Source organism: Macaca nemestrina, chromosome 9 (assembly GCF_043159975.1).
Source record: "Macaca nemestrina isolate mMacNem1 chromosome 9, mMacNem.hap1, whole genome shotgun sequence".
Taxonomy (NCBI): Eukaryota; Metazoa; Chordata; class Mammalia; order Primates; family Cercopithecidae; genus Macaca; species Macaca nemestrina.
In genome coordinates this window covers 115,977,890-115,996,107 of record NC_092133.1, presented here as the reverse complement: position 1 = coordinate 115,996,107, position 18,218 = coordinate 115,977,890, and the positions used below count along the sequence as shown (strand labels likewise).

The window sequence follows — 18,218 nt, the reverse complement described above, 5'->3', positions numbered from 1 at the left end:
TAACTCGAAAGTCTGCATTCTTTCCACTCTACCGATGATCTTATCAAAAGAATATGCCGGTAAAACATGAACTCGGGTAGCTGTTGCTCTGCTGTCTGTTTACGGTTGTGAATTGGAACTTCACGGACTCTCTCATCCCCAGTCCATGCAATCCGCACTTTGTGATGACTAATTATGCTCCTGGAACAGGCAGAGACACAGGCTACAAAAAGTGGCACACGTCAAATCTGGTCATCTCAAAGCTCTCCGTGCAGAATCTCTGAGAAGTCTAATATAAACTGAATGAGGATTATGTGCAGAACAGGCCTGGACCACAGACACTGGGCGCATCTGTTAGGATTCTCAATTCAGGACTGAGGAAAATCAAACACAAAGATGGTATATATAAGTAAAAGCCAAAAGGCACATTAAAAATGATTTTGTAGCTTATTAACCTGGAATTCAGGCAGTGAACTAAAGTTGGTGTGTCTCCTAGCTTTGAAAAGAAAATACAAGAATGTTTATAGCCAAACCAGAAATGTAAGTAAGTAAGTATCTGCTTCATTTAAAAAATATTTCACAAGAATTTATAAAACCATGTTGGAAAGGAAGAATAAAGCTGTGTGTATCAATTTGTATTGGGTGAAGATCCTGGGAAAAAAGTGTGTCAATTGGATAATTAAGATAATTAGAAAAGCATAATACTATTTCAAATTCCTTTTTATGCATTTAATTAGTAACTCCTTATTGAAAGCAGGCAAATGTGTTGTATGGTTTTATAAAAGGTTCATTCATTTTAACTAAAGTAATGTAGCCCATTTAAAGTGTCGATAAAATGTTAATAAAATTTCTATTTAAGATTGTACATTTAAGAAAAGTCATTGTTAACTACATGCAAAGATTCTTTTATGTTTATCTTAAAAAGGTTAAAAAAACTATAGCAAATTCTCAGCTTTAATTTACATGGAAGAAGGTAGACATATATGACACCTTTTCCTCAAATGATCTTGAAATTGGTTAACATTATTGCCTCAGTTCATGTAATGTAATTATGAGATGTAGGGTATTTTCATTCTGTTCTGTTTCAGATTTTCTTTTTATTCCCCAAATATGTTTATTTGTTTATGATTTGTAACAAATGTTTATGTATAAAAAACAAAAAGTGTATTTTGATTAGAATGCTGGCACAGTATACTTTCAAAATTAATTCATAGTTGATGCACACAAGTTTTTCATTCTGTCAACATGGTCCCCCCAAATAATCTACTTTTTGAATCTGATACAGACATATACCACTAAAAAAACAAAAAAACAAGCCAGGTGCAGCAGTTTGCACCTGTAATCCCAGTTACTTGGGAGGCTGAGACAGGAAGATCACTTGAGACTAGGAGTTTGAGTCCAGCCTGGGCAACACAGCAAGATCCTCTCTAAAAAACAAAACAAAAACAAACAAACAAAAAATAAAACAAAGCTAAACGAGTAGAAAAAGATTTGAGGCAATAACATCAGTGCCTAGAAGAGCACCCAAAACCATACAAGCACTGAAAGAATGATTTGAAATACGAGGTATGATGTTCTTATACTGACAAAAAAAAAAAAAAAAAAACCTGTTAATGGCCATGCCCTCAGGCATTGTGTTTTGAACCTTCAACTCTTTACTTATTCATGTGTTAGTGCGCATTCTGTGCGAATGAATAAACATTTACTTGAACAGCAATATGTATTACTATTGTGAAAATAATTACTGACATCAATGAAATGTGGTATATATGTATATTTTAAATGACAGTCATAAAGAATAAGCATATGGATGGGCGTAATCCTATCACTCAGGGAGGCCAAAGCGGGCGGATCACCTGAGGTCAGGCGTTCCAGACCAGGCTGGCCAACATGGTGAAACTCCATCTCTACCAAAAATTTAAAAATTAGCCAGGTATGGTAGGGGGTGCCTGTAATCTCAGCGGGAGAATGGCTCAAACCCAGGAGGCAGAGGTTGCGGTGAGCCAAGATTGCACCACTGCACTCCAGCCTGGGCGACAGAGCAAGACTCCATTTAGGAAAAAAAAAAAAAAAAAGAGAGAGAGAGAGAATAACCATAAAATATTTTTTATTCTAAATGTCCAACATAAAATTTAAGTATAATTTTTCTTAAGGCTGATGACTATCAAATTGGTTTTAATAATTTAAATACAGATGGGTGATACCTTAAACACGAAAAGACAATCTGCTGAAAATGAATGTTCATGATAGGTGAGAGAAGAAGAGAGAAACAGGTAGGTGGAGATTAACCAAATTAGTTTCAACACACTACATATTCACGTAACAGTCATACTGCATTAATGATAAAAGCCATTCTTATTTGGATTGATGTCTAATATTTGGATTAATGTCAAATATTAAATTAGATATTGGAGAGACATGTGTTGTTCTGATCAAGTACTGTTCACTTTTGCTACTGATCTTTGTACATATGGCACAAACATTAAAACGGCAGATCATGGCTGGGCGCGGTGGCCTACACCTGTAATCCTAGCACTTTGGGAGGCCAAGGTGGGCAGATTGCCTGAGCTCAGGAGTTCGAGACCAGCCTGGGAAACATGCTGAAACCCTGTCTCTACTGAAATACAAAATATTACCCAGGTGGGGTGGCGTGTGCCTGTAGTCCCAGCTACTTGGGAGGCTGAGGTAGGAGAATTGCTTGAACTCAGGAGGCGGAGGTTGCAGTGAGCCGAGATCACGCCACTGCACTCCAGCCTGAGTGACAGAGGGAGACTCCATCTCCATAAAAAATAAATAATAAAATAAAATAAAATGGCATATCATGAGGTAAGTACAAAATGGAGGCCGCTTTTATCTCTGGTGTACCTGTACTGCTTCACAGGAAAGTTATCTCCACAGTTCCCCTCAAACATTTTGATGCTATTGCCTACATTTGTTACTCTTACTACCCCGATAAAAATATCAGAATTACTGGAGTCTGCAATAAGTATCCAAATCGCTTTTTGTTAACTGAAAAAAACACATTTATTCAGTTGATTTACTGCAAGACGAATCCAAGGAAATCTTTAGGTATTTGTGGCATCAGACACCTGTTATGAAAGGATATCTATTTATCACATTGTAGTACCACTATTTTGTTGTTCTAAGCATAAAATGAAAAAAAAAAAACATGCTATTATATTTGGCCCATAATCTTAGAATGATATTAGTGATCTGGATTTTTGTGTTTGAGAGTGACAAATCTGTCTATAAAACTAAAGTTCACTTGGAATCGAACTATATAAAAAGTACAGCAACTTAGAAGTTTGTAACAAGCTCTGACTTGGGTTCAGATTTCCTTTCTTCTGTGCTTTTATAATAGGAGAAAAGTATTATTAATAAAGCATCGATTTATATGAGAGAGAAAGAGAAAGAAAGTGAAAAAGAGGAAGGAAGGAAGGAAGGAAGGAAGGAAGGAAGGAAGGAAGGAAGGAAGGAAGGAAGGAAGGGAACGGAAGGGAAGGGAAGGGAAGGCAAGGGAAGGGAAGGGAAGGGAAAGGAAAGGAAGGGAAGGGAAGGGAGGAGGGGAGGGGAGGGGAGGGGAGGATAGGAAAGGAAAGGAAAGGAAAGGAAAGGAAAGGAAAGGAAAGGAAAGGAAAGGAAAGGAAAGGAAAGGAAAGGAAAGCAAAGGAAAGCAAAGGAAAGCAAAGGAAAGCAAAGGAAAGCAAAGGAAAGCAAAGGAAAGCAAAGGAAAGGAAAGGAAAGAAGGAAGGAAAACAAAAGAAAAGAAAAAAGGAGTGGGAAGCTTATTGAAACAGCACCATTTTTTTCCCACGCAACTATTTACCCTATGCTTATATAGACTGACTAAAATACTCATCTCACTCTACTTCAAAACTATGACAAGAGTGCAATAAAAATAAGAGGTCAAAATAAAATCATCCCTGAGTGTTCTGTAGCTAAGTAGAAGGGGGCATGGGGAACTACCTTACTTCAAAGCTTGCTCAGAATGGGGCCACCAAGATCCCAATTCAAAATCTATCCTGTCTGTGTCCCCAGCTCTCCATCCCCTTATCCCATTCCACTCTACTTTCTTCCATAGACGTATCACCTTCTAACAACTATACAAGGGATTTTATTATTTATTACTAATTTATTATAAATATGGTTTTGGTCCATCTTCTCCCATTAGAACATAAATGGCACAAAAGCAAAAATGTCTGTGTGCTCAGAACGGTGCCTGGCATAGCTGGTATACCGTAAAACTCAGTTGAATGAACAGATTTGTGATTTATGCCCAGAAATGAAGTCGGAAAATAAATATTTAAGATTGATCAACGGCATAAAAAGCCAACTGTGATTCCAATAAAGATCACATTTACCTTTTACATACAAGGGTTATAATTTTAAATCCATCACATTCTCATGAATTTCATTATGACTTTCAGTTTTACAGTTATCTATATAAAATCCTCCAGAGCCAACTCTCATTCCTACAAGCCTTCCATCAAAGTGCAACAAAAGATATGAGAATTCTAATAAACACACTAACACATTTAGTTTCAAGCACTTACTTTTCGTTCTGCTTTATGTGGGAGGCTTTGTGTTATGCCACAGTTTTATGGAAAAATAATGACAGTCTTATAATAAATGCCTGTTTATTCAAATTACCTCTACAAGCAGTCTTTGGGCAGCATATAAGATTTAGCACAAAGGAGGGCAGAACAGTGCTGAAATGCTCAAGCTAAAAATGTGAAATATACAGAAAGATTTATTATTAGTTTCTCTTGTACCTCCTAGCCAGACAGAACAAGTCGCGAACTGTCTGAATATCCACAAGATGAATTTTTGCTCTTGTTTTGGCTTAAACCATGAAGTGTTTTAGTTGCTTTTTAACACCCAAGTCTTCTCCCTGCTCCCTCCCTCACCCATGCACACATTATTTGACTTTATTACTTTACTTTTCAAAAAGTTGGGTTTCACTGAAGATAAGACTTGTCATGTAGGAAAATGTACTAAAAGCCTGACACTTGGTTTCAACTTACTTTCTAGAAAATACTTTTAAATGCAGAAGGAAATTTAACAGAAACTGTCATTGAGATGTTTTGGTGGCTAAAATGAGGCTTAAGAATAATACATTTTCAAAATGAAGACAAAATTAAATACTTCTGATCACAGCTTGAAGTCCTCTATTGTTGTATTTTTGCCATGGTAACAACTTGGTCTATTATTATTTCTTGATCATTAAACACAAGAATAAAACCCATATAGCATTACGATAATATAGAAAAATAATATTTTGTATTTCCTCAACAATATTTATGAAACAATTTCAAAGCAAGAGTCACTTTTCCCAAAGGCTTTGAAAACACTGGGTAAAAAATTATTATCATTATTATTATTATTATTATTATTATTATTATTTGAGACAGTCTTGCTCTGTCACTCAGTGGCACAATCTCAGCTCACTGCAACCTCCAACTCCCAGGTTCAAGTGACTCTCCTGCCTCAGACTCCTAAGTACCTGAGACTACAGGTGCCTGCCACCACATCCGGCTAATTTTTGTATTTTTAGTAGAGACGGGGGTTTCACCATGTTGGCCAGGCTGGTCTTGAACTCCTGACCTCAGGTGATCTACCCGCCTCAGCCTGCCAAAAAGTGCTGGGATTACAGGCGTGAGCCACTGCACCCAGCCAAAAATTATTTCCAAGAAGGACTATAACACTTACACTCTTTCCATCTTCCTATACATATACACATTGTAGGAGCCAAGGAAATAAATTCCTATGTATACAATGTTTTTATAATCATAAACTAAACAGGAAACAGTTAATTCAGGAATAACCCAGAATTTCCAAAATTTGTGTTCATGGCTTCATTACCTATTTTAGATTATAAACTTCTAGATAATCTAGTAAGTGTTTTGAACACTGAGGTTCAAAACCAGCAGAAGCCTACTGATATTTGTACATTTCATGTTTATCTTATTATTATGTTTAGTTAATAGGTAAGTCCTCCTCCTCCTCCTTCTTCTCCTTCTCCTCCTCCTCCTCCCTCCTTCCTCCTCCTTCCTTGTCCTTCCTCCTCCTCCTCCTCCTCCTTCTTTTGGACTCTGTTGCCCAGCCCAGAATGTGCAGTGGTATAACCATAGCTCACTGTAATCTCTAACTCACAGACTCAAGCAATCCTCACATCTCAGCTTCCTAAGCAACTGGGACTACAGGCACACACCACCATGCCTGGCTTATTTTACTTTATTTTATTTTATTTTTATTTTTATTTTTTGTAAAGATGGAGTCTCACTATGTTGCCCAGACTGGTCTTGAACTCGTGGCCTCCAGCACTCCTCCTGCCTCAGCCTCCCAAAGCGCTGGGAATTCAGGTGTGAGCCACTGCACCCAGTCTCTTTTTTTATTTTTACAGATGAGGTTTCACTATGCCTGGGCTGGTCTTTAACTCCTGGGCTCAAGTGATCCTCCTGCCTCAGTCTCCCGAGCAGCTGAGACCACAGGCATGCACCACTATGCTGGGCAATAAATATTTCTTATTAAAACCATACTAGGTGCCAGGAATTGGCCTACGTCTTTGCACAGATTATTTTGTTTAACCCTCAAAACAAACCTAGAAAGTAGGTGTTTTTATTATCTTAAATTTTCAGATGAATAACTGAAGCCCAGAGAAAATTTGAATTGTTCCCATGTCGTGTGACTACCAAAGGGCGTCACAGGACTGGAAGGCAGCCATCTTGTCCCAGAGGCCCATCTCTCATCTTCTACACTATCCTGCCTCACAGGATATAAAGAGATGGGGATCTCTCCACGTAACAGGCTCTACACTTCTGATACTTCCAATGTGCCATACACATAAGCTGAAAGGGTTTCTGAGCGAGGAACACACAGAAAAAGCAAATAATAGGGAATACTTCTGAAGGACAGTTACATAAAACTGCTTTGGCTGCCACCAGATCCCACTGTGCAGCGTTGTGCTATACACAGGCCACAGTGGGTAGAGGTGGAATGTTCTGATAACGACACCGGGGGCTGAAATGTCCAAGCCTCCACCTGCACAGGCATTCTTGATTCTGGAAAGTCTCTAGATCTTTTCTTCAGTAGAACTATTACTAAGAAGTTTGCATTAATATACCATGCTTACATGACTTTCTTCCTCTTTTTTTTTTTTTTTTTTTTTGAGATGGAGCTTCGCTCTTGTCCCCAACCTGGAGTACACTGGTATGATCTTAGCTCACTGCAACCTCTGCCTCCCAGGTTCAAGCGAGTCTCCTGCCTCAGTCTCCTGAGTAGCTGGGATTACAGGCGCCCGACACCACACCTGGCTAATTTTTGTATTTTTAGTAGAGACATGGTTTCACCATGTTGGCCAGGCTGGTCTCGAATTCCTAACCTCAAGTGATCCGCCTGCCTTGGCCTCCCAGAGTGCTAGGATTACAGGCTTCAGCCACTGCACCGGGCCCTCCCTCTATTTTTCATATAGAGACACAGGAAATACCATTTGCCTGAAGAGAAAATGTGGTCTAACATGACAAAAAGAATATAATGAATATTCTCCATTAAGTCTGTTCTGTTTTAATCCAATTGTTACAGATTTAAGAAATACTGCCTCATACCAGCAATAGATCCAAAATACGAAAAGAACATGTTGGGGCTAAAGAGTTTCAGATAAAGTTAATTTTCCTAGAGGAATTTCAGACTAAAGGCTAATAATTAACAAATCTGTTGATCAAAACAGACAAACCAAAACCTGAAATATCGCCGAGTAAATCCTGAACAGGAGAAAGATTAAGAAGAAATCAAAAGTTTCTAGGCCATCATTATAAGGCATACACGAGAAAGCACAAAACTGAAATACAATGCCAAGAAAAGTAGAAAATCAAAATAAATGGCAGCCAATTCACAATCACTAACCAAAGAAGGCAATGGCAACTGAACCCCTTCAAACAGAGCAACAAGGCTTCTCCCTATGTGCACAGCACCAGACCTCACAGCATCTGCATCTGAACCACCAGCAGTAGGCGAAAAGCAAAATGCACCCTAATTAATCAGGCCAGCAGCAACAGCATCACCTGGGAGCTTGTTAGAAATGCAGGCTCTCTGGCCCCACCCCAGGCTACCAGATCAGAAACTGCATCTTAACAAGACCCCAGGTGACCAGGATGCATGTGAAATCTGACAAGCCCTGGAATAGGGTCTGGAGGTCAGAGGGGAAGGGCAGGAGCTCCTCCCTCTGTATATTCTCCAAGACTACCTCTATCTATGGCAATCAAAAAACTATTGAGAGACAGTCTCTGAACTCTGAAGGCAGTAGACCAATCATGAACATAACCTTTCCTGGTAAGTGGAAGACTTATCCCCAGGTTGACCACGGGAAATATGAACAAATTTGAGAGGCAAAGACCAGGAAAATCAGCACCCCCTTTGTTGAAAAATTTTAAGGAGCAAGACAGTGAAATCGTAATGACAGGTGCAGTAAGGAACCCTGCCTGGACAGTGTGCAGAATTACTGTGTAGGGAAGAGCGAGGTGAACCCACCAAGCCTGCTGAACTGACCTCAGGAGACCTACATTGGAAACTCGAGTCATAGACGTGGGCAGGATTCAAGTGAACATAAACGCTTTCACTAGACTCACATCTAAACTTTCACAAAGTAAGAAGGTATCTCTCAGGAAAATGAATGACCAGTCCTTAAAGAGATTTAAAAAAAAAAAAAAAAAGTGAGATATTTAGATCCAGCACAGAGTGTCAAGTACTGCCCTAATTTTAAGATTGGAAGCCATATTCCACAGTAAGATACGAAGCAGGGTTCTGGTGTCCACCCGCTAGGATCTGAATCAGCTCTGTAACTTAACAGCTGCAGAATCTTAGACAAGTTACCTACTTCTTTCTGTGCTTCAATTTCTTCATCTGTACAACAGGGAATAATAAAAATATTTACCATATAGTCACGACGAGGACTGAAGGAAATGATACATGCACAGCCCTTAGTTACTGTTATTACATAGCATGGAGGAAGGACAGGACTCTCTTAAAAACAAGTTAAAATTTAAAAACTTGCTTGAGACTATTTGAAAGGAGTTGGGAACAGCAGAGGGTAATGAAACATGGCAGTTAGATCTTCGTAGCAGAGAAACCTAAGAAGTTCAAACAGATATTTTAGTTGTCACTGAAGCAATGCAATTAATTATTTACTTAAGGCCTGGAAATCTCTAGAGAATGAGGAAACACTCATTGGTAGAAGCACATATCAAAGGAAATATAAATGTTCTCTGACTGTGCCACTTGGGAGCATCAGCATTTAGCATCTCCAGTTTAGGACTATGTCAAGGGTAATACCCCTGTTGGAAGACAAAGGGGAAATCTCTGAGAATCAGGAATCAAACTTAAGGAATTTCAAACAGGAGACAGAAACAGCAGTCATTGCAATAGAATTGATATCACAGGGCTAGAAAAAAAAGGCTTTAGGATTCTGCTGGGAATGAAAAAATAAAGTGAGAAAAGGGAGGGGACCAACCCAAATGCCCATCACTGACAGACTGGATAAAGACAATGTGGCACATATACACCATGGAATACAGCCATAAATGTGGCACATATACACGATGGAATACAGCCATAAAAAACGATGAGTTCATGTCCTTTGCAGGGACATGGATGAAGCTGGAAACCATCATTCTCAGCAAACTAACACAGGAACAGAAAACCAAACACTGCACGTTCTCACTCGTAAGTGGGAGTTGAACAATGAGAACACATGGACACAGAGAGGGGAACATCACACACCAGGGCCTATGTGGTGGGGCAAGGGGAAGGAGAGCATTAGGACAAATACCTAATCCATGCAGGGCTTAAAACCTAGATGACGGGTTGACGGGTGCAGCAAACCACCATATGGCACATGTATACCTATGTAAAAAACCTGCATGTTCTGTACATGTATCCCAGAATTTAAAGGAAAAGAAAGGAAAGGAAAGGAAAGGAAGAAAGAAAGAAGAGAAAACAAAAAAAGAAAAAATTAAAGCAAAGCACTTGGCCCCCAAACAGAGTCCACACTCAACTCAGAATTTGAGTACCAAGAACCCAAAGGCCAAAGGGGAAACAGGGCAACTGAAGTGCGTACAATTAAATTAATCTCTTTACTGATGATTTTGGCCAGATGAATTTTAGTTCTATCAATTATCACGGATCTGGACAATTAGCATTCAAAGAGAGGAGAAGCGAAAATACATCAGGTCATTCTATGATTTTTGGCTGACGATGGAATGTGGTCATATATAATTCTGGGAGCACTATTTTGCCTCAAAAGGTAGCTGGAATGATGCTGTGATATTCTTTTGTCCCGATGACCCTTTCAACTGCTGACCAGTAGGGCTGGGGTTCCATTACACAGTTTTGAGGAGGTTGATTAAGGCACACCCATGAAGAAAGGCCAAGTTGTGTCAGAGGAGTTTAAAGCTTCAGAGAGTTCTAGACCCATGATGGTGGGGAAAGCCCATCAGAGCCTATTCCCCGCTGAATACAGCCCAAAACTCTGGACAGTGCACAAAAGGCAACAACCTGGGGACTCTGACGGCAGAAACAAAACCAGGCAGATTGTAGATGGAGTCAAATCTGGAGAGGTGGCCTCCAAGATAATGAAGTTTCTCATTTTATTTTTCCCTCTTGCTATAGTCTCAATGTTTGTCCCCCCAAATTACGTGTTGAAATTTGATCCCAGCATTGGAAGTGGGGCCCAAGGAGAGATGTTTGGGTCATAAGAGCAGATCCTTCATGAATAGATTAATGCCCTCCCTGGGGTGAGGCAATGAGTGAGTTTTCACTCTATTCATCCCCCAAGAAAGCTGGTTGTTAAGAAGAGCCTGACATCCCACCACTCCTGCTCCCTCTATCTCCATGTGATCTCTGCACACACAGGCTTCCCTTTGCCTTCTACCACAAGTCAAAGCAGCGTGAGACCCTCACCAGATGCCCAGACTTCCAGCTATTAGAATCGTGAGCCGAACAAATCATTTTTCTTTATGAATTACCCAATCTCAGGTATTCCTTTACAGCAACACACAACAGACTAATACATGTCTTTTCTTTTTTTTTTTTTTTTTATTAGAGAATCTTGCTCTGTTGCCCAGGCTGGAGTACCACTGTGCAATCTCAGCTCACTGCAACTTCCGCCTCCCAGGTTCAAGAAATTCTTGTGCCTCAACTTCCCAAGTAGCTGGGACTACAGGTGCCTGCCACTACACTTGACTAATTTTTATATTATTAGTAGAGACAGGGTCTTGCCATGTTGGGCAGGCTGGTCTTGAACTCCTGACCTCAGGTAATTCTCCTGGCTGAGCCTCCCAAAGCGCTGGGATTATAGGCATTAGCCACTGCGCCCAGCCTCAGTGCCATTTTATTACATGTCTCTCCCCTTGGCTGAGGAGAAGAGGCAACAGGCACAGAAGAGATGTTGCTGTGATCTGTGCTGGTGAAGGAGGCGGCACAGAAGGGACAGTGGGGTGGGAGAGGAGCAGGAGGTCTCAGGTAGCCCCAGTGAGCTGGGAAAGGCATGTTCTCTCATTGGCACACCTCTATAAGGATGAGAAGCAGGGCACTGCAAGCTCTAAATAAATTCTTCCTCCTCCTCCGTGAGGAGGCTCAGTATAAATGGATTAGGAGATGTGGACATCATTAATAAAGGAAATTTTGAATTTCTTTTGAAGTATGTGAATATGTGTTTCAAAATAACGCACACAATCTTAATATGTAATGATGCTAGTGTTCATTTCCAGGACCTACAGACATGAGAAACTGCATCATTTCCCATGAGTCACCCACCACCTCTCAATGAACAGCATGGGTTGTAACCTTTCAAAGGACTCCATATTACTAAGTCAGGGTAATTCGCAGCTTCTCCATTGATTCTCATTTCCATAAGTATTATCACGAGTTTATAAAAGAACAATTAACAACAGTGATATGGAGGGGATATTGGCTCTGTGTCCCCACCCAAATCTCATGTTGAACTGTAATTCTCAATGTTGGGGGAGGGACCTGGTGGGAGGTAGCCAGATCAAAGAGGTGGATTTCCCCCATACTGTTCCCATAATAATGAGTTTTCACGCGATCTGATGGTTTAAAAGCGTGTGGCACATCCCCGTCGCTCTCACTCTGTCTCCCCTGCTGTCATGTGAAACCCACACCTGTTTTCCCTTCACCGTCTGTCACGATTGTTAAGTTTCCTGAGGGCTCCCAGTCATGCTTCCTGTATAGCCTGTGGAACTGTGAGTCAATTAAACCTCTTTTCTTCATAAATTACCCAGTCTCATGTAATTATAGCAGTGTGAGAATGTACTGATACAGAGACACCATGCTCTTCTACTCCAAAACTTTTCTAAAATCATTGGCTTTGATCCTGGAAGTTTAAATATCTCTCACTACGTTTTTAAAGAAATGCACTGAGGATGAAATGAACACACATGGAGCTTGTGGCTGCTCACACCTGTGAAGGGTGCACAAGATAGATGCTAGGATGCAAATCTGAGTCAAGGCAACTGATGTTTGTGAAAATACCCAAATTCCTTTATTAACTACCTTTTTATTTTGAGACGGAGTCTTGCTCTGTCACCCAGGATGGAGTGCAGTGGTGCAATCTTGGCTCACTGCAACCTCCACCTCCCAGGTTCAAGTGATTCTCCTGCCTCAGCCTCCCGAGTACCTGAGACTACAGGACTGTGCCACCATGCCCGGCTAATTTTTGTATTTTTGTAGAGATGGGGCTTCACCATGTAGAGATGGGGCTTCACTATGTTGGCCAAGCTGTTCTCAAACTCCTGACCTCAAGTGATCCTCCTGCCTTGGCCTCCCAAAGTACTGGGATTAAAGGTGTGAGCCACTGCATCCAGCCAATTATCAACTTTAAAGCGACTCTGCTGACTCTCTAGCTTGAAACATCCTAGAACTTGCTGTAATACTTTATTTTGCTGAAGGTCTCAATGCCATCTGAAGCTTGTCCCATGCTGCTGCCTCAAAATGCTTTGAAACGAGCTTGCATTGTGTTCAAAAATATTCATTTCTATTATTTAATTGCCCTGATGTACGCTTCATATATTACAACAGTGTTTGCTATCCCCACTTGACAAACGTTCCACTAAAACGACAGTACCATTCTTCAGAGATGTCTTAAAAGTCTCTGCAAGTCAATTAAGTACAAAAAACTGAAGATTTTGTTTCAGAGACAAGACAAAAGTGTTCAAGAGGAGGAGATTTTTAGCTTGAAAACTTCAAGTACAATTCACTTTGAAGAGAAATTCTTACTAGCTCATTTATTTCCTCAGAATTACACACAGAAACAAGCACTTACCAACCAAGACAACGAGTCTGTATTTCTCATTAGTTTGTCGCCGATACGGTGTCACTTCTTCGTACGTGGGCACGTCAGCTGTGTCGTACTGATCACTCTTCTTGCATTCATACATGGATTTATTTGTTTTCTTATCTTTTCTACTAAGACGAAAACTTCTTCTAAAACCAGCTGCAAATATCAAAATAAATATATTTTTAGTTAACATGAACCAAAAATGAAACCCTCAAAAAACAAAAATAAAAAACCCTTAGAGTTGGGTTGGATTTTATTTATGATAATATTGGTTTACTAAAGTAAAACCCTAATGTTTTAGAGACAGGGTCTCACTCTGTTGCCCAAGCTGGAGAGCAGTGGCGCCATCATAGCTCACTGCAGTGTTGAACTCCTGGGCTCCAGCAATCCTCCTGCCTCAGACTCCCAGGCAGCTGGGACTACAGGCACGCGTCGCCATGCCCGGCTAATTTTTAAAATATTTTGTAGAGACAGGGTCTTGCTATGTTGCCTAGGCTGGTCTTGAATTCCTGGCCTCAAGCAATCCCCCCACTTTAGCTTCCCAAAGTGTTGGGATTACAGGCATGAGCCACTGTGCCTGGCCTATTTCATCATAATATTGTCAGAAGTGTATTCAGTCAGAAAAAAATAATAGTACACAATTTTATTGAAACAATAACCTATAATAGAATTAATATTTATTTATGTAGTTATAATAATATAAATTTTATTTGGTTTAAACAATAGAGAGCTCTGTTGAAAAATCATTGAGTAAAATAACTATAATAAAGCAAAATAAGTCAGAAGTCATAATTTATCAAGAACTGATTGGTAAACACGTTTGATATGAAAAAGCTAAAAACACTGTAAAAGCATTTTAAATGTAAACAACAAGTTCTCTCATTCATGAACATTAACAAAGTTTCTATTACATCCTAAGCATAACCTAACAATGTACCCATGACACAGGCAGCATCTATTGTTAAACAAGAAGAGAACTAAATTAGGGAGTGTGTCGTGTAGTGTATGCTTATGCGTCGGTCAGGCTGACAGAAGAAGGCTCACTCACTCAACAATTAGTTGGTCTTCAGCAAGTCAGTTAACTTTAACTGGACTCCAGGGGATGGAATAAATGATCAAGCCTCAGGTTCTCTTCTCTAATGGAAATTCTATGGTTTCATAATGTGACACATATGAAATTAAATAGAGCCAGGCGTGGTGGCTCATGCCTATAATCCCAGCACTTTGGGAAGCCAAGGAGGGCAGATCGCTTGAGCCCAGGAGTTGAAGACCAGCTGGGGCAACATGGAGAAACCCCATCTCTTACTAAAAATACAAAAAAATTAGCTAAGCCTGGTGGTGCACACCTATAATCTCAGCTACTCGGGAGGCTGAGACAGGAGAATCGCTTGAACTCAGGAGACAGAGTTTGTAGTGAGCCAAGATCGTACCACTGCACTCTAGGCTAGGTGAAAGAGTAAGACTCCATCTCAAAAACAAAACAAAAAACCCTTATATATATTTTATATCAGTTGCAAAGTTGGAAAGAAAATACAAGTACATTTTAAAGGTATAAAAATAAATTCTCTTCAAAAAGAATATTCATCAACTTTGATAAATAGGTAACTTTTTTTTTTTTTGAGATGGAGTTTTCTCATCACCCAGGGTAGAGAGCAATGGCATAATCTCAGCTCACTGCAACCTCTGCCTCCTGGGTTCAAGTGATTCTCCTGCCTCAGCTTCCTGAGTAGCTGAGATTACAGGCACACGCCACCACACTTGGCTAACTTTTGTATTTTCAGTAGAGATGGGGTTTCAAAACTTTGGCCAGGCTCATCTCGAACTTCTGACCTCAGGTAATCCACCCTTCTCAGCCTCCCAAACTGCTGAGATTACAGGCATGAGCCACCATGCCCAGCCATAGATATCTTTTTTATAAACAGAGGTATTTTGTAACAAAATGAAAAAAATGTAATAACTAATTTGTGTGGATTTTAGGGAATAGAGTCCGCTGTCTGCATCTGTGGGTTCCATCCATGTGGATTTAACCAATTATGGACTGAAATTTTTTTAACTGCATCTCTCTTGAACATGTATTGAATGTTATTTCATCTGTATTGAGACTTTTGTCCTTGTCATTATTCCCTAAACAACAGAGTATAACAACAATTTACATAGCATTTACAATGTATTAGGTATTACAAGTAATCTACAGGTGATTTAAAGTATACAGGAGGATGTGCATCGGTTACATACAAGCACATATTTTATATCAGGGGCTTGAGCATCTGCAGATTTTAGTATCCAAGGGGTCTTGGAACCAATCTCCCATGGATGTCACAGGATGATTGCATAAAGGACATGAATAATTGTTACCATTGGGCTTAAGAAATTAACAGGATTCAAAATAAAGGAAATGTGAAACAATTACCAATGACTAACAATGGCTTTATGTGACTCACCTTATGGATTCAGAGTTTAATAAAAATCAATCAAGATACTAAGGACAGAGTGACTCAAGTCCATCCGATAACATGTTTCTGTGGCCCTCTAAGAGTCACTCTGATTTTGAGAAGATATTTGAATTGAGAGACAAGGTTGTTTATAAAGGATCTAAAACAAGGAAGACAGTTGCTCTAAAGCTCCTTTACAAAGGTAAAGAGGAGAAGAGAACAGGACAAGTTGTAAACACATGGTTGTCTTATAAGACAGAGATGACATCCAAGGGAAGCTAGAAGGTAAATGTGTCCCTCTGGCCCTAGGATGAGAAAAAGAGTTGGGATTTTAAAATCACACGTGCAGAGAGGATTCAAACTTCTATGAAAAGCACCAGAGAAAAAGCTGTCTATTACTCTTTGTTCATCTTGTTTTCTAGGTTATAGGGAAAGTTTCATAGAATCCAGAAAAGGGACTTTTTTTTTTTTTTTTTTTTTTTTTTTTTTTTTTTAAGACAGGGTCTGTCTCTGTTGACCAGGCTGGAGTGCAGTGTCACGATCTTGGTTCTCTGAAACCTCTGCCTCCCAGGCTCAAGCCATCTTCCCACCTCAGCCCCCTGAGTAGCTGGGACCACAGGCATGCACATCTAGCTAATTATTATTATTATTATTATTATTTTGGTATAGATAAGGTTTCGCCATGTTGCCCAGGTTGGTCTTGAAGCCCTGAGCAAAAATGATCCACCCACCTCAACCTCCCAAAGTGCTCGGATTATAGGCATGAGACACCGAACCCAGCCATCTTCCTATCACAGACATCACACACCACACCAGAAGTAGCCAAGGTCCTCACAACTACCCCTCGTGCTTGAGCGCAGTGGTTCTCAGACAAGGTTCTCTTCCTAATTGCAGAGTTTAGTTATCCCAAACCACCCCCAGCACCTACTCTGTCCCTGGTGTGTGCTGGCCCAGACTGTAGCCCAGTATTAGGGGGGCTTCTGGTTTAGCACAAAGATGATACATGAGCTACTCTAACAACACGTTAGAATGCTGGTATTTCACAGCATTCTAATTTCATGTTTTCACAGCTCTTGCCTCATGAGAGGCAATTACAGGATAAGCAGGTAGAACTATAAATTCCTTTATAATTTTTCCTTGTACAGAGGGAGGCTTGCTGTCAAGTCACTACAAACTTTTGGCACAGGAATGGATATGACAAGAACATAAATGCTTCATCCACAGGAAATAACATCCAAAAGTAAAAACCTGACAAATTTCTGATGAGCTAAATCACAGCTAAACCTTGAATTTCAATGTGCTTACCAATTTGAATCTTTACGATTTACTTAAGTTTTTACTTTCCTTTTTTTTTTTCTTGAGACAGGGTCTCACTTCTGTGGCTCAGGCTGGAGTGCAATGGTGCAAACTCAGCTCACTGCAGCCTCCGCCTCCCAGGTTCAAGCGATTCGCATGCCTCAGCCTCCTGAGTAGCTGGGACTACAGACGCCCGCCACCACACCCAGCTAAATTTTGTATTTTTAGTAGAGATGAGGTTCCTCCATGTTGGCCAGGCTGGTCTTGGACCGCTGACCTCAGGAGATCCACCCGCCTTGGCCTCCCGAAGTGCTGGGATTACAGGCGTGAGCCACCGCACCCAGCCAAGTTTTTACTTTCATCAAAAACACTGAGTTAGAGAGGAAAAGAGAGAAGATAATCAGATCTCTTAAGATGATGCTGCACGAGTGTCAAAGTTGGGAACCATGTTGCATAGATAGTTGGGTGATGTCAGTTGTGCAACGCTTGTTACAGAACAGGTGCTTGATAAACGTTTACTGAATGGAAGTAATTTTAAAAGGCAGCAACAAAAACCTTATTACCATTCCTGTTTCATCTGCTTCATGTAAATTTCAACAAAGAAAGCATGACACATTAGGCATTTTCTAACAGTTAAAATTCTAAGAGGTGTCAAAGGCTAACGCTCTGCAAACAAGAAAGCCTTAGAGCTGGAAGAAACTATGAAGGTCATCTGAGCCTGCTCTTTGCCGGGCACAGACGGTGCCGCCATACACTGCACTTATTCACATCAGTTTTTCTATAGCAACACCAATCAATTCACACAGGTTATGAAGCTTTAGTGCCGTGAACACACAGGAATTCACACAGGTTCTGAAGCTTTAGTGCCTTGAACGATATTTTACAATGCAAAGGAGCAAAGGCAGTGAGGTCGCCACAGGGGTTCCGTGGGAGTAGCTGGTCACTGATTGTTACCAAGCAGAGGCTGGCAGAGTGATCCGGACCAGCACCTAGGCTCTGCTGACTTACTTCTCTACAAGGCTCATTTCCTCTACTTTAAAATACAGATTATAGTAGTATCTGCCTCACAAGGTGGTTAAGGATTAAATAATTCATGTAAAGCTTTCAGTCCCATCTGTGGCATATGGTAAGTGCTTTACATGTTAGCTACAGATTCATGCTAC

The 18,218-nt window shown here is 40.3% G+C and overlaps 1 protein-coding gene across 5 annotated transcripts in view; it reads right to left on the bottom strand.

The window, feature by feature from the left end:
* LOC105479981 (MAGUK p55 scaffold protein 7) overlaps positions 1-18,218 on the bottom strand; it is a 249,974-nt gene that overhangs the window by 23,492 nt on the left and 208,264 nt on the right. For all 5 annotated transcript variants that reach the window (XM_011738350.3, XM_071070317.1, XM_071070318.1 and 2 more), the window contains one exon: positions 13,313-13,483. In XM_011738350.3, coding sequence (XP_011736652.2) covers positions 13,313-13,483 — 171 coding nt within the window. The remainder of the gene's footprint in view (positions 1-13,312; positions 13,484-18,218) is intronic.